The following is a 12,885-nucleotide window of genomic DNA, read 5'->3' as shown; positions in this document are numbered from 1 at the left end:
GCATGCGCGCCCCAAGACCCAGTGCACAAAATCACGTACAGGTGTGCAGCCCTATCGCAGTATATATCCGGAAGGGGGCAGTTCGTAAGGGGTTAAAGGCTAAGCGTATACTGAAAGTGCACTTGTCCCCACTAAGCTAACCTAGTCCACCTTACCTTATCCATCCTACATTTCCATGGGGCTATCCCCTGAGGCTGGGCCAAGGACAGAGCTCTGTTGAACCCCGACTAGGCTATCCAGCCCATCTCACCTCTCCTTCCCTTTCATAGGACCATCTAAATGATGCTAGAGATGTGAACACACAAAGCTAACTTAGCGCACCTTACCTTTTCCCTCCTGCTTTTCCATGGGGCCATCTCCTATGGCTGAACATGTTAAGGAAGAGGCACCAATGAACCCCCATTGAGCCAACATTTACCCTTTCATGGGGCGATCTCCTGAGATTATAGATGGCGAGATAACAATTTTGGGGTCAACTTACATCCTCGTAAAGCTAACCTAGCCCACAAAAAAATTAAATAAATGTACCCTCCTCTCCTTCCACGTGGCCATCTTCTGAAGCCCTTATTAAATGCTATAGGAAGCTACTGTACAGGTGCAGCCAGTGCACTGGAGATTGGCTGGGAAGGACGTAAAAAAATGAAAGCCGAGGCAACAAACACAAAGGAAGTATGGATCTGGAGAAGGTGGGCTAGGTTGTTTTGAAAGTGCACTTTCTTTAAAATTTCCCTTTAATGCCGCATACACACCATCACTTCATGTGATGAAAAAAAACGACACTTTCTGTGAAGTAAAAAATGACGTTTTTGAAACTTCAATTTTCAAAGATGAAGTTGCCTACACACCATCGTTTTCTCACAATGTTCTTGCAAAGCGAGGTTACGTTCACCACGTTTTACCATTGAAGCTTGCTTCATAAGTAGCTTCTGGGCATGCGTGGATGAAAAAACGTCTTAGAAAACAACGTTTTTTGCTACACACGGTCAATTTCTGTGAAGTAAAAAGTGCACTTTTGAAAAACGACACATATAATTGAAGCATGCTTGAATTTTTTTTGGTCGTTTTTTACAAGACATAAAATGACGTTTTCCCCCACACACGGTCAATTAAAGTGACGTTTTTGAAAACGTCATTTTTTTCCATCACATAAAGTGATGGTGTGTACGCGGCATAAGACCCTCACGATGTCACCATAATACATATATTTAGAACTGCAAAGTAGGTGCTAATAGATTAGCATTGCATCACACCAAACTGCATTAAAAGGCCGCTTCTTAAAAAGTTACTGCAGTCTGCTCACATATGTAATAAAAACATTTTTGCCATTCTGAAGCTTCCCTCCAACCACTTTGCATAATATATATATATATATATATATATATTTTATTTTTTAAAGGAAGGACACACAGTGACTGTGTACTTGCCAAATATGCTGCAGAAATCTCCCTCCACTGAGTTTGGCTGCAATCATTTTAACTGTGGGCAGCTGAAGCTGTTGCTTGTTCACTTCCTGGATTTACACAGACACATCTCCAGCTCTCATTGGCCCTTTTATGATTCACGTTAAAACAATAAGGGACGTAGATTTAATAGATGGAAAGTTGAAAAAAATGACTAAGTTCTGCTTTAATAAATGGCCAGATTAAACACTAGTTTTCAATGGAAAGGCATGGTGTGAAGGCCTAAACTAAAAGAATAAGCCCAATTACTGTACGTCTTTACAGAATAAAAGAGTTGCTGTTTGCATGGTGGATAACTTAAATCTATGATAATAGACTTGACAATATTAAATGTAATGCTTTTACAACAAGAAATCAAATCAGATTAATTGGATTAAGTGAGAAACTGGACTAGACTGCCTGCTAGCAATCAAAGAAAGCCAGGCATATGGCAACACTGGCCCAGATTCAGGTAGATTTGCCCATTACTTACACATGAGCTGCTCAGCTGAATTTCTCTGCGCTGGGGCAAATTAGCCAAATTGCCACCTGATTCAGGAATCGTTTGTTCAGTTAATTTGCTCCTGTTTAAGGCAAAGCTGAGGGCGCAAGGCCGCGCAAGTGAAAGTGGGTGTGCCCCTATGTAAATGAGCATTTTTCGGCTCAGCAGAGGTTTGTGCCGGGCGCGCGCATGCGCAGTTATGGCGCTTCCGTCTGCGCATTCGTCAAACTGCGCCTAGCATACTTTCAGGGCAAATCCTGCTCAGCTGCTTGCACTGAGCAAATAAATAGGAGCAGACTTGCGCAGGTTCTTTGCTGAATTTCATCCTGCTTTTTCCTACCCCCCCGAGCAAGGAAATTCAGCCCATTTTGAAGAGATGGCACCTCCCAAAGGAACTAAAAAAAGAAAGGCAAACTTTGTGGCTGCGGAGATGGACATCCTAATTGCTGCACTCCAGCAACATAAAGAAGTCCTATATGGTGCCCAGCGGGCAAACACCACCGTTGCCCAAAGGAGGGCTATCTATGAAGCCATAACCCTGGACATCAATGCCCTGGGTAATGAAGACCGTTCCTGGGATGACATCCAGAAAAAACTTAATGACATGAGGCGCAGGGTCCGGGATAAACTGGCTCTTATCCGCAAACATACCGGTGGCACGGGAGGTGGACCACGATGTAAGATCCGCCTAAATCATGAGGAGGAGCTTATTGCCCAAAGTTTAGTGCAGGAGCAGGTGGAGGGACTTGCAGGGTACGACTCCACTGTTGGGAACTTGGGGACTGGCAAGTTATTTTTGTTTCATATCTGCTGTGCATCATGGGAGGGGGTAGAAGTGAACATATTTGTGGGTAGAAGTGAAGATGGAACTATTATTTTTGTTTCATATCTGCTGTGCATCATGGGAGGGGGTAGAAGTGAACATATTTGTGGGTAGAAGTGAAGATGGAACTATTATTTTTGTTTCATATCTGCTGTGCATCATGGGAGGGGGTAGAAGTGAACATGTGAGCAGTGTGTTGCACCAGCAAAATTTTTCGTTTTGGTGTCATCCACAGGTGGTGATGAGGATGATGAAGCTGGGCCGTCTTCGGCTGCGGGGCGACCCACGCCATCCATACCTGAGCCAGGGGTCCAGTCAGGCCCCATGGACATTATGGCAATGCTTGTACAGGAGGAGATCCTACCGGGGACAAGTATGGTGGAGGAAGTTGTTTTGGAGGAGGATTCCTTTTTCCTCATCCAGGAGGACTCTGGCTCCCTCCAGGAGGATACCACCATCCCTGATCAACCCACCACCCCCCCGGCCAGCACGTCATCCCCCTCCAGGGCAAGCTCCTCCATTGTGGACCCCTCCCCTTCTCCCTCTGTCCGTGGCCGAGCCTCTCCTCCCAGGAAGGCTCTGTCAAAAACCAGGCATATACCCTCCAGCCTCCGTGACGGTCTGCTGGAGGAGCAGGCCCTCCAGAGCCGCCATATAGGGGCCATGGTGGGAGATGTTAGACGTCTGGCGGACAGCATGGCATCCACCTCCACCTCTGTGCAGCATGCCCTCACCCTGCATGCAGACCGGGACAAACATGATGAACATGATGAAATAAGTGGCAACTCCAAGGCCATAGTCACCTGCTTGGTGGCTCAGCAGAACGCCCCCGCTTTAATAACCGCTGAGGTCAGCAGGATGGCAGCTGCGGTGGAGGCCAACACCGCTGCTGTGCAGGCCAACACCGCTGCAGTGGGGGAGGAGGGGAGAGTTACCCGCCGTCATCAGCGGAACACCACCACCCGCCAAATGCGGATGTTGGCCCAGACCAACACCATCCTCGCCCGCCTGGCCAACGCCATGGAGGGCATGCAGCCACCACCTGCGAGGAGTCTGGAAGTAGGGGTTGATGTTCCTCCATCCCCACCCCATGCCTCCTCCGCACCACGGAGATTGAGGAGCCGGAGCCGGGGCACCCTTGGCCCAAAGAAGAAAAAAAAATTAATATAATTTGAAAAATTATTATATGCTCAGAATATGAGTTTTATTAATTTTTTTAGATGCTCAGAATATGAGCTTTTATATTTATTTGTAGTCCCTACACACGGTGAGGAGTGTATACTACAGTGTGACTGGTGTGTGAATGGGGGGGGGGGTGGCACTCCTGCTGGAAAAGGGGTGTCACCCTCTGCCATGTGAAAGGTGTATGAATGGACAGCAACATAATTGCCTTGACGCGGCGTTGCTGCTCCCTAATACCATGGGGTATTGTTGGGTCTAATCCAATTTGGGGTGCATGTGTCGTGTGTGTGCTAGGGACTACAGTGGTGTGCATACATGCATTATACTTGTGACAAGATCAGGGTGTGTTTAATGTGCAAAGAGACGTTCCACAAGACCATTCCGGATTGCTCTTCCCTCAGAAGATCCGGTAGTGTTTATTGGGGGGGAGGGGGTTGCGTGGTTCGGGGGTAAGGTCATTGCGTAGCTCAATGTGCATGCCCCTTCTCTCAGCAAAATTGTGGAGAATACAACATGCCCCGATGATTTGGCACACAAAGTTGGGTGAATACAACAGGGTCCCCCCTGATTTATCCAGACATCTGAATCGAGATTTAAGGATGCCAAATGTGCGCTCCACCACCGCACGGGTACGTGCATGGGCTTCGTTAAATCTTTCCTCTCCTGGTGTTTGAGGGTTACGAAATGGGGTCATCATGTGAGGTCCCAGGGCATATGCAGAGTCACCTGGAAGGGATAAGACAGGAGGATGTTAGTCGTGCATGTGCCCCTTGTGATGTCTGCATCATGGGGGGGGGGGGGGGGCAGTCATACCTGACACCCATGTCACTCACCAATCAGCCAGCTGTCTCCATACATGTTCTGGTCAAACTCGGTTGGGATGGGGCTGTGTCGGTAAATAAAACTGTCATGGCTTGACCCTGGGTGTTTGGCACGGACATGCCATATGAGGCCATGTGCATCCACAATCACCTGCACATTTATCGAATGCCAATGCTTCCTGTTGCAGTAGATATGCTCGAGGTGCCGGGGGGGGGCGTAGTGCCACATGGGTACAATCTATTGCACCCACAGTGCGTGGGAATCTGGCTATTTCATAAAAATCACTGATTGCCTTCTGCCGCAGGTCAGCCGTGGTTGGTTTGATAAATTGTGTGCCCATGCGTCTGAGTATTGCAGGGATCACTTGGTGCACACACCTGCTCATGCTGGATTGGGACATCCCCGCCACCATTCCACCTGTGAGCTGAAATGAGCCACTTGACAAAAAATGAAGGGTTGCCACTACCTTCACCAGTGGCTGCACTGCCTGTCCCCGATGGGTCGGGCTGCTGATGTCATCCTGCAGGATTGTTACCAACTCAAGGATGACTTCAGGGCTGAAGCGAAACATGCGATACACCTCATTATCACTCATATCAAAAAGGTTGTAGCGCCCTCTGTAAATCCTCTCCCGTGCCCTCCTACGAGTCGGCTCAGTCAATAGAATATCAAGAACCATAGCTGCCCCTGGCATGTTGGTGCACAGATGTGAGGTCCCGAAAATGTGGGTGCTCTGCTTGTTCAGCTCGTCTGTCTAGGTGCTGCTGAAGTTGCGCGCTCCTGCAGCTGACATTTGGCCATCTTTTGCCAACTTGCCCCTGCTTTTAGCAGGAGCAAGTTTGCGCGGGGAAAAAAGCTTGCGCGCTTCCAGCGCAAGATGCGCATCACACGCGCATGTTTCTGAATCATCGGCAGTACCTAATTTGCATATTCGCTGAGGGAATTTCATGAATGCGCAAGTTACACCCCGCACAAAATTGCGCAATAATTGCGCCAGAGCAGCGAGGCTGCGTGCGCCGGAAAAAGGCAGAATTTCATGCTTAAATGGTTTACAGAATCAGCCGCAAATTTGCCTGGGAGCAAAACAGTACTTGCACGGCGCAAATCACACTTGCTCCCGCGCAAGTGCTTCTTGAATCTGGGCCACTGTTTATATCTAGCCCTTAGAAAACACACAGAACTTGTCATGTCTTTACAGCCAAGAACAAGGACCTATACACCAAGTATTAGAAGCATCCAAAAAGAAACAGTGAACGTCTGACAAGCAGAACAATGGACTCAAGTGACAAAGCTCCAAACCGCTTTCTTAATTGTATGTAAAATTAGAAAAGATAACAAATCACAACTAAATCATGTGTGCATCTACAGACAGTTCACTGTTTTCCAACAAAAAATAGAATCATACAAATGGGGTCCATGAGTCCTCTTACGACCCCCCCCCCCTTCCTGACAAACTCTCAGCAGAGTGAGAGAGAGCTGTGCATGATGTCATAAGCCTAGACTAATGACCAGACAAGAAACAGGAAGTGTGCTGAATAAAGTATTTAGTGGCAAAAAAAAAAAAAGTTTTACTATTGCCTGAACATTATTCTCATTTATATTTTATTTGTACACTGTGTTAGTGCACCCAGAAACCTTTATACTATTGGTTCACATATACCAATTATTATATCAATTAATTGGTGTTTGCACGGAGTTATTCACCTATCAACAATTGTTATATTTGATCTCAGATTGATGTTTGAGTCACAATTACTTCTATGTCATTATTTTTCACAATTTCCTATCCTTCACAACATAGTTATTGATGTGTAAGGAATCTTTTGAGGAATTAGGAGTGAAACACTTTTTACTTTATCACCAGCTCATTATCCCACGTTGCTGTGCATTTTTTGGTATTTAAACCTTTTGAGTCACATATTTACCTGCAAGCGCCATTACAACCAGGGCTGTGGAGTCGGTAGATAAATGTTCCGACTCCTTAGTTTTATGTACTTCCGACTCCGACTCCTCTGTATTAATATGCAAATGTATTTTATACATTCCTTGAGGGAAAGAAACGCAACCTACCACAGGACTACTGGCTGGGAAGCCAACAGTCTACTGTATTGCACAGTTTAAGCAAAAGACAAACACAATGAAAACAACGTTTTATTAATTTTTTCAAGTGGCTGGATAGTAGCAGCAGGCATAAACATCAGGAACAGGATCTTTACCAGTTCAAAAATACAAACCACATTATTTGGTTGTTTTAGAACAAAAACAAAGCTTATCTATAATGAACCAAAAACAAAATCTGTAAAACCTAGACATGGTTTATATTAATCTTGAAATGTAGTTATAGGCTTAGCAAATGCAAATCAATTCAATGTAGAGTTCTAAGGAAGAGAATTGCCTCTGCCAGATCCTCTTTCATAGAGGCTCTTAAGTCAGACTTTATTATTTTTAGGGCTGAAAATAATCTTTCGACACTGACTTGGTGGCATTGCAGTAACTATTCTGGCCACATCACTAACGATCTCTGGATAAACAAGGATGGCTTCTTCAACAGTAATGCCGCGTACAGACGGTCGTTTTTTGTGATGAAAAATCACAAATCATGAAATAAAACGACGTTTTTGAAACATCATTTTCAAAGACGAAGTTGCCTACACACCATTGTTTTTCTCACAATGTTCTAGCAAAGCGAGGTTACGTTCACCACTTTTTTCCATTGAAGCTTGCTTCATAACTAGCTTCTGGGCATGCGCGGGTGTAAAAACGTCGTTTTAAACGTCGTTTTTTGCTACACACGGTCAATTTCTGTGAAGTAAAAAACGACGTTTTGAAAAACGACACAAAAAATTTAAGCACGTTTGAATTTTTTTTTGTCGTTTTTTTGAAGACATAAAACGACGTTTTGCCCACACACTATCATTTTAAATGACGTTTTTTAAAACTTCGTTTTTTTTTCCATCACAAAAAACGACCGTCTGTATGCGGCATAAGTTTTGATGAGCGATCATACTTTTCAACTTCTTTTAGTGCTTTATAAAACTCCTGTTGGAATTTTTTTTATTTGGACACTTACTGGTTCTCTAACATGCGTTCCCTGTAAAAGCAGAACACAACACTATGGAAAGTATAAGTATTGCAGCTCCTAATTGTGCGTTGCGTGCCATATAGTGAAGCACATGAAAAGCATGCTTCTTCACGGTCACTTAACGTGTTCGTTTTGCGGTTACGTGAGGCACTGCATGCATTGGTCTTTATTCTTACAGTAGAGAAGTCATTAATTATAACTTTTTGTGAATTGGGACATTTAAACTTGCTTTTTTTTTTTTTTAATTCCAATCTAAATTTAGTAGGAGTCGGAGTCGGTGCATTGTTTGCCGACTCCAGGTACCCAAAATTTCCCCCGACTCCGAAGCCCTGATTACAACCCCACTTTTACATATGTATTTAATATTCCATTTAGCATAATTCCAACATTCACACTATGCCTTTTTTTTTGCTGTACATACTGTCTTATTGTTATTTTCCACCTGGCTTATGGATTCTCACTCCCGCGGGAGTAGGCGTTCCTATGCAGAGGCTAGATGATTGACGCCTTGTGAAAAACTTCCCCCCGGCGCATAAGGCGCATCACCAGTTTTCCGAAAGTAGCCGAACTGCTAGTCGGCTCTATACGGCGCCTGCCGTGTAGAGCCGACTGCGCAGTTGCCGTATAGAGTCGGCTACTTTTGGAAACCTGGTGATGCGCCTTATGCGCTGGGGGGAAGTTTTTCACAAGGCGTCAATCATCTAGCCTCTGCATAGGAACGCCTACTCCCGCATAGTGTAAATGTTGGAATTATGCAGAATGGAATGTTAAATACATGTTTTTAGTGTGACCCACCGCTTTAATAGATGGAAAGTTGAAAGAATGACTGAAGGTGTGCTTTAAAAACTGAAAGCAAAGGAAAACAAAGACTTCCGGTAAGGCATATTGTTTGCTAATGTTTTTCCATTGTGTAAGGAACCCCTTAGGCTTGTTATTCACGCAGAATCCAAGATCTTGGCCATCAAATAAAAAAGTCTAGGCCACGTAGTCAGAAGCTAACAAGCTCTCTCAGCTGATTGGGCCCAGGGGGGTTCATAAGCAGCATCTGATACAAGCAAGCCAACCTGAAACAACACGCAGGGCAACCAGACTGTTCACCCACATCTCCACTGAATACATAAACTGTACAATTAGCAACTTTGCAAGTTCATTTATCAAACTTGTCTTTTCCAACTGACCAAAGCCTTCCAGCTGGTCATAGGCATATATGTGGGTTATATGTCATGCTGGCACACAGCTTCATCCTCCAAATATACTATATATACTTTCAGCACTGAGCTTCTGCCAACAGCTTCCAGACACTGCATGCAGACTATTGTGACAGCCAATCGTATGATCAAGAAGCTGCGTCCCCAGCACTTCCCCTTTTGGGTGGAGCTCTGCTTTAAGTTTCAATACAAGTGGGTGTCAAAATGTAATAGCAGCAGCTTCTATTTTAGACCTCAATGGGAACGATTGTTACTTTAAAGCGGAGTTCCACCCAAAAGTGGAACTTCCGCTAAATCCACTCCTCGCCCCCTTACATGCCATTTGGCATGTCATTTTTTTTTGGGGGGGGCTTCAGGAGGAGTGGGACTTCCTGTCCCACTTCCGCCGAGGGGCTGCAAAGGCGAATACTCTAATCGCCTTTTGGCAGCCCCTCCCTGTAGGCGATCGCCTGTCCAATCAAATGGCGTAGCGCCGCTCGCGCATGCGCAGTGGGTGCCCGGCCGTGAAGCCGAAAGCTGTCACGGCCGGGTGCCCACAGTTGCAGTGGAGGCAGGGACCGGAACGAAGCTCCCAGCGGCACGTCACTGGAGCCGTGGAGCAGGCAAGTATGTTTATTAAAAGCCAGCAGCTACACTTTTTGTACCATCTCCTGTAGCGTGTCCGCAGTCCCCGACCATCTCCTGTAGCGTGTCCGCAGTCCCCGACCATCTCCTGTAGCGTGTCCGCAGTCCCCGACCATCTCCTGTAGCGTGTCCGCAGTCCCCGACCATCTCCTGTAGCGTGTCCGCAGTCTCAATCGATTCACAATCTCTTGAATCATGCCCACAAACGATATCCCGTTGTGTGTCTGCTGTCTGACAGTGAATAGTCACTGAAGTTGTGCGGCCCTTTGGTGATGTTGGGGACCACACTTGAGGCCCCCTCATCTGGAGAAAGTTAACTGGTATATAGTCTATGGTCAGCCTTCCAGCTTGTGTACACTGCAACTCCCCCCCCCCCCCCCCCCCACACAGTGTGTGACTCCACATATCGTATGCTTTTTATCATTTTTATATTATTATTATTCTTTAAACTGGGATCACATACGTGCAGGGCCGGTTTCAGTGTGATCTTTTTTCAAGGAGTCCGTGCGGTTTTATTCATCGGTTCAAGTGCATGACACTTGAAATCACACCCGAACTGGACTGAAAATCATTCACTCTTAAAAAAAAAACACACACTGTGGCCAGTCCGCACAGGTGAACTGGCTCCATAAAAAGCCGGTTTGGGTCATATCAAGAAAATCAGGTGTGGTTCAAAACACAACCAATTCACATATATGTAAACCAGGCTACAAAGTTGCATTCTTGTGTGTATTAATGCGCAATCTGAGCGCATATGTCAGAAAAATCAATGTATTTTAAATGACTAACTATTGTGAGGATTTCATGTGCGATTGAAAAAAAATAAAAATAAAATAAAAAGCAGCAACTTTTTTTTTTTTTTTTCCTTCAATCGCACATGAAATCAATACAATGATCATTAAGATACAATGATTTTTCTGACATATGCGCTCAGATTGCGTTTTAATACACACAAGTGTATGTGGTGTGAAGGAGCCCTAAATTAGGTGTTATAGAAAAACAGTGTTCATTTATGTCCATTGGCTTGCATACCTGGGGGCCCCCCCAAGAACAATAGAACACTGAAGGCCCCCCCCAAGAACAATAGAACACTGAAGGGCCCCCCCCCCAAGAACAATAGAGTCCCCCAAGAACAATAGAACACTAAAAGGGACCCCCAAGAATAGAACACTGAAAGGGACCCCCAAGAACAATAGAACACTGAAAGGGACCCCCAAGAACAATAGAGCACTAAAAGGGACCCCCAAGAACAATAGAACACTAAAAGGGACCCCCAAGAACAATAGAACACTGAAAGGGACCCCCAAGAACAATAGAGCACTAAAAGGGACCCCCAAGAACAATAGAGCACTAAAAGGGACCCCCAAGAACAATAGAACACTGAAAGGGACCCCCAAGAACAATAGAACACTGAAAGGGACCCCCAAGAACAATAGAACACTAAAAGGGACCCCCAAGAACAATAGAGCACTAAAAGGGACCCCCAAGAACAATAGAACACTGAAAGGGACCCCCAAGAACAATAGAACACTGAAAGGGACCCCCAAGAACAATAGAACACTGAAAGGGACCCCCAAGAACAATAGAACACTGAAAGGGACCCCCAAGAACAATAGAACACTGAAAGGGACCCCCAAGAACAATAGAACACTAAAAGGGACCCCCAAGAACAATAGAACACTAAAAGGGACCCCCAAGAACAATAGAACACTAAAGGGACCCAAGAACAATAGAATACTGAAAGGAGCCCGCAGAAAACATCTGCCTGGAATGTAGAGCCCCATTATGGCAGTGAAGTGCCAGGACAGGGCAGGATAGATCGTGACAAAGCTGGTCTAGGTGAGGGCAGAGCTCCCCATAGACACACAATGATAAAGGGGCCGGGGAGAGCAGTCAGCACAGGCCCTCTATGTGTGTCTGTGGGGGAAGGGAGAAGCCAGCAGTCAGTCCACTTACCCACGTCAACAGACTCTCACATAGATCCACCCGGTCCAAGCTCGCGTTTAACATCCTCTCCGCACTCCGCTATCCGCTCCTCACAGCCTATCCCCAGGGAGGTGCCACTCACTGATCACATGGACTGGACGATGCTCTCCCGTTATATACAATGTACACTGGGTGACGTGTACCGGCTTAGACGGTGCTGGCAAGAGGAGATGGCCGCTATGCCCGGGTGTCCCTTCCCTCTGGTCTAGCCGTGTGTGATAGGTCCGGTTGAGGCGGGGTTAGCCCGGTAGTGTTTCTTTTCCCCTCTCACCCGTGGGCCGCTCCTGCTCTTGCTGGGGGATGGGTGGTCGGTCTCCTCCTCTTCCCCCTATGTGTGTGTCTATGGATGACAGAGAGAGAGAGAGCTGTGCACAGCTGACACCCAACCCTCACTGCGCACAATCACACCATCCACCGGATATTTGCCACAGCTACTACCCAGGCACCCGGGTCTACTCATCAGTCGGGGGCTGAGGGTGGCTGGCTGTGTGACTACAGGCCGCCTGTACATGTGTCAGTGTCACTGGGCAGGCTGTACTTCTCATTCTGGGGGCTATATGTCACGGGACAGGCTGTACTCCTCATTCTGGGGGCTATATGTCACTGGACAGGCTGTACTCCTGATTCTGGGGGCTATATGTCACTGGACAGGCTGTACTCCTCATTCTGGGGGCTATATGTCACTGGACAGGCTGTACTCCTCATTCTGGGGGCTATATGTCACTGGACAGGCTGTACTCCTGATTCTGGGGGCTATATGTCACTGGACAGGCTGTACTCCTCATTCTGGGGGCTATATGTCACTGGACAGGCTGTACTCCTCATTCTGGGGGCTATATGTCACTGGACAGGCTGTACTCCTCATTCTGGGGGCTATATGTCACTGGACAGGCTGTACTCCTCATTCTGGGGCTATATGTCACTGGGTGGGCTGTACTTCTCATTCTGGGGGCTATGTGTCACTGGACAGGCTGTACTCCTCATTCTGGGGGCTATATGTCACTGGACAGGCTGTACTCCTCATTCTGGGGGCTATATGTCACTGGACAGGCTGTACTCCTCATTCTGGGGGCTATATGTCACTGGACAGGCTGTACTCCTCATTCTGGGGGCTATATGTCACTGGACAGGCTGTACTCCTCATTCTGGGGGCTATATGTCACTGGACAGGCTGTACTCCTCATTCTGGGGGCTATATGTCACTGGACAGGCTGTAC

At 46.5% G+C, this 12,885-nt stretch overlaps 1 protein-coding gene across 8 annotated transcripts in view; it reads right to left on the bottom strand.

Annotated features, from left to right (window-relative positions):
• Window positions 1-12,068, bottom strand: part of HOOK3 (hook microtubule tethering protein 3) — a 121,824-nt gene extending 109,756 nt beyond the window's left edge. For 3 of the 8 annotated variants that reach the window (XR_005750854.1, XM_040362279.1, XM_040362319.1), the window contains exon 1: window positions 11,639-12,068. Coding sequence is in view for 7 of the 8 variants with exons in the window: in XM_040362279.1 (XP_040218213.1) it covers window positions 11,639-11,692 (54 nt within the window). In the remaining variant the exon portion in view is untranslated. The remainder of the gene's footprint in view (window positions 1-11,638) is intronic. The other 5 variants (XM_040362302.1, XM_040362311.1, XM_040362263.1 and 2 more) reach the window with 4 other exon arrangements.
• Between the last annotated feature and the right edge of the window lie 817 nt (window positions 12,069-12,885).

The sequence above is a fragment of the Rana temporaria genome, chromosome 1 (genome assembly GCF_905171775.1).
Source record: "Rana temporaria chromosome 1, aRanTem1.1, whole genome shotgun sequence".
NCBI lineage: Eukaryota > Metazoa > Chordata > Amphibia > Anura > Ranidae > Rana > Rana temporaria.
Note: the sequence above shows the minus strand (reverse complement) of the source record. Positions and strands in the feature narration are given on the sequence as shown.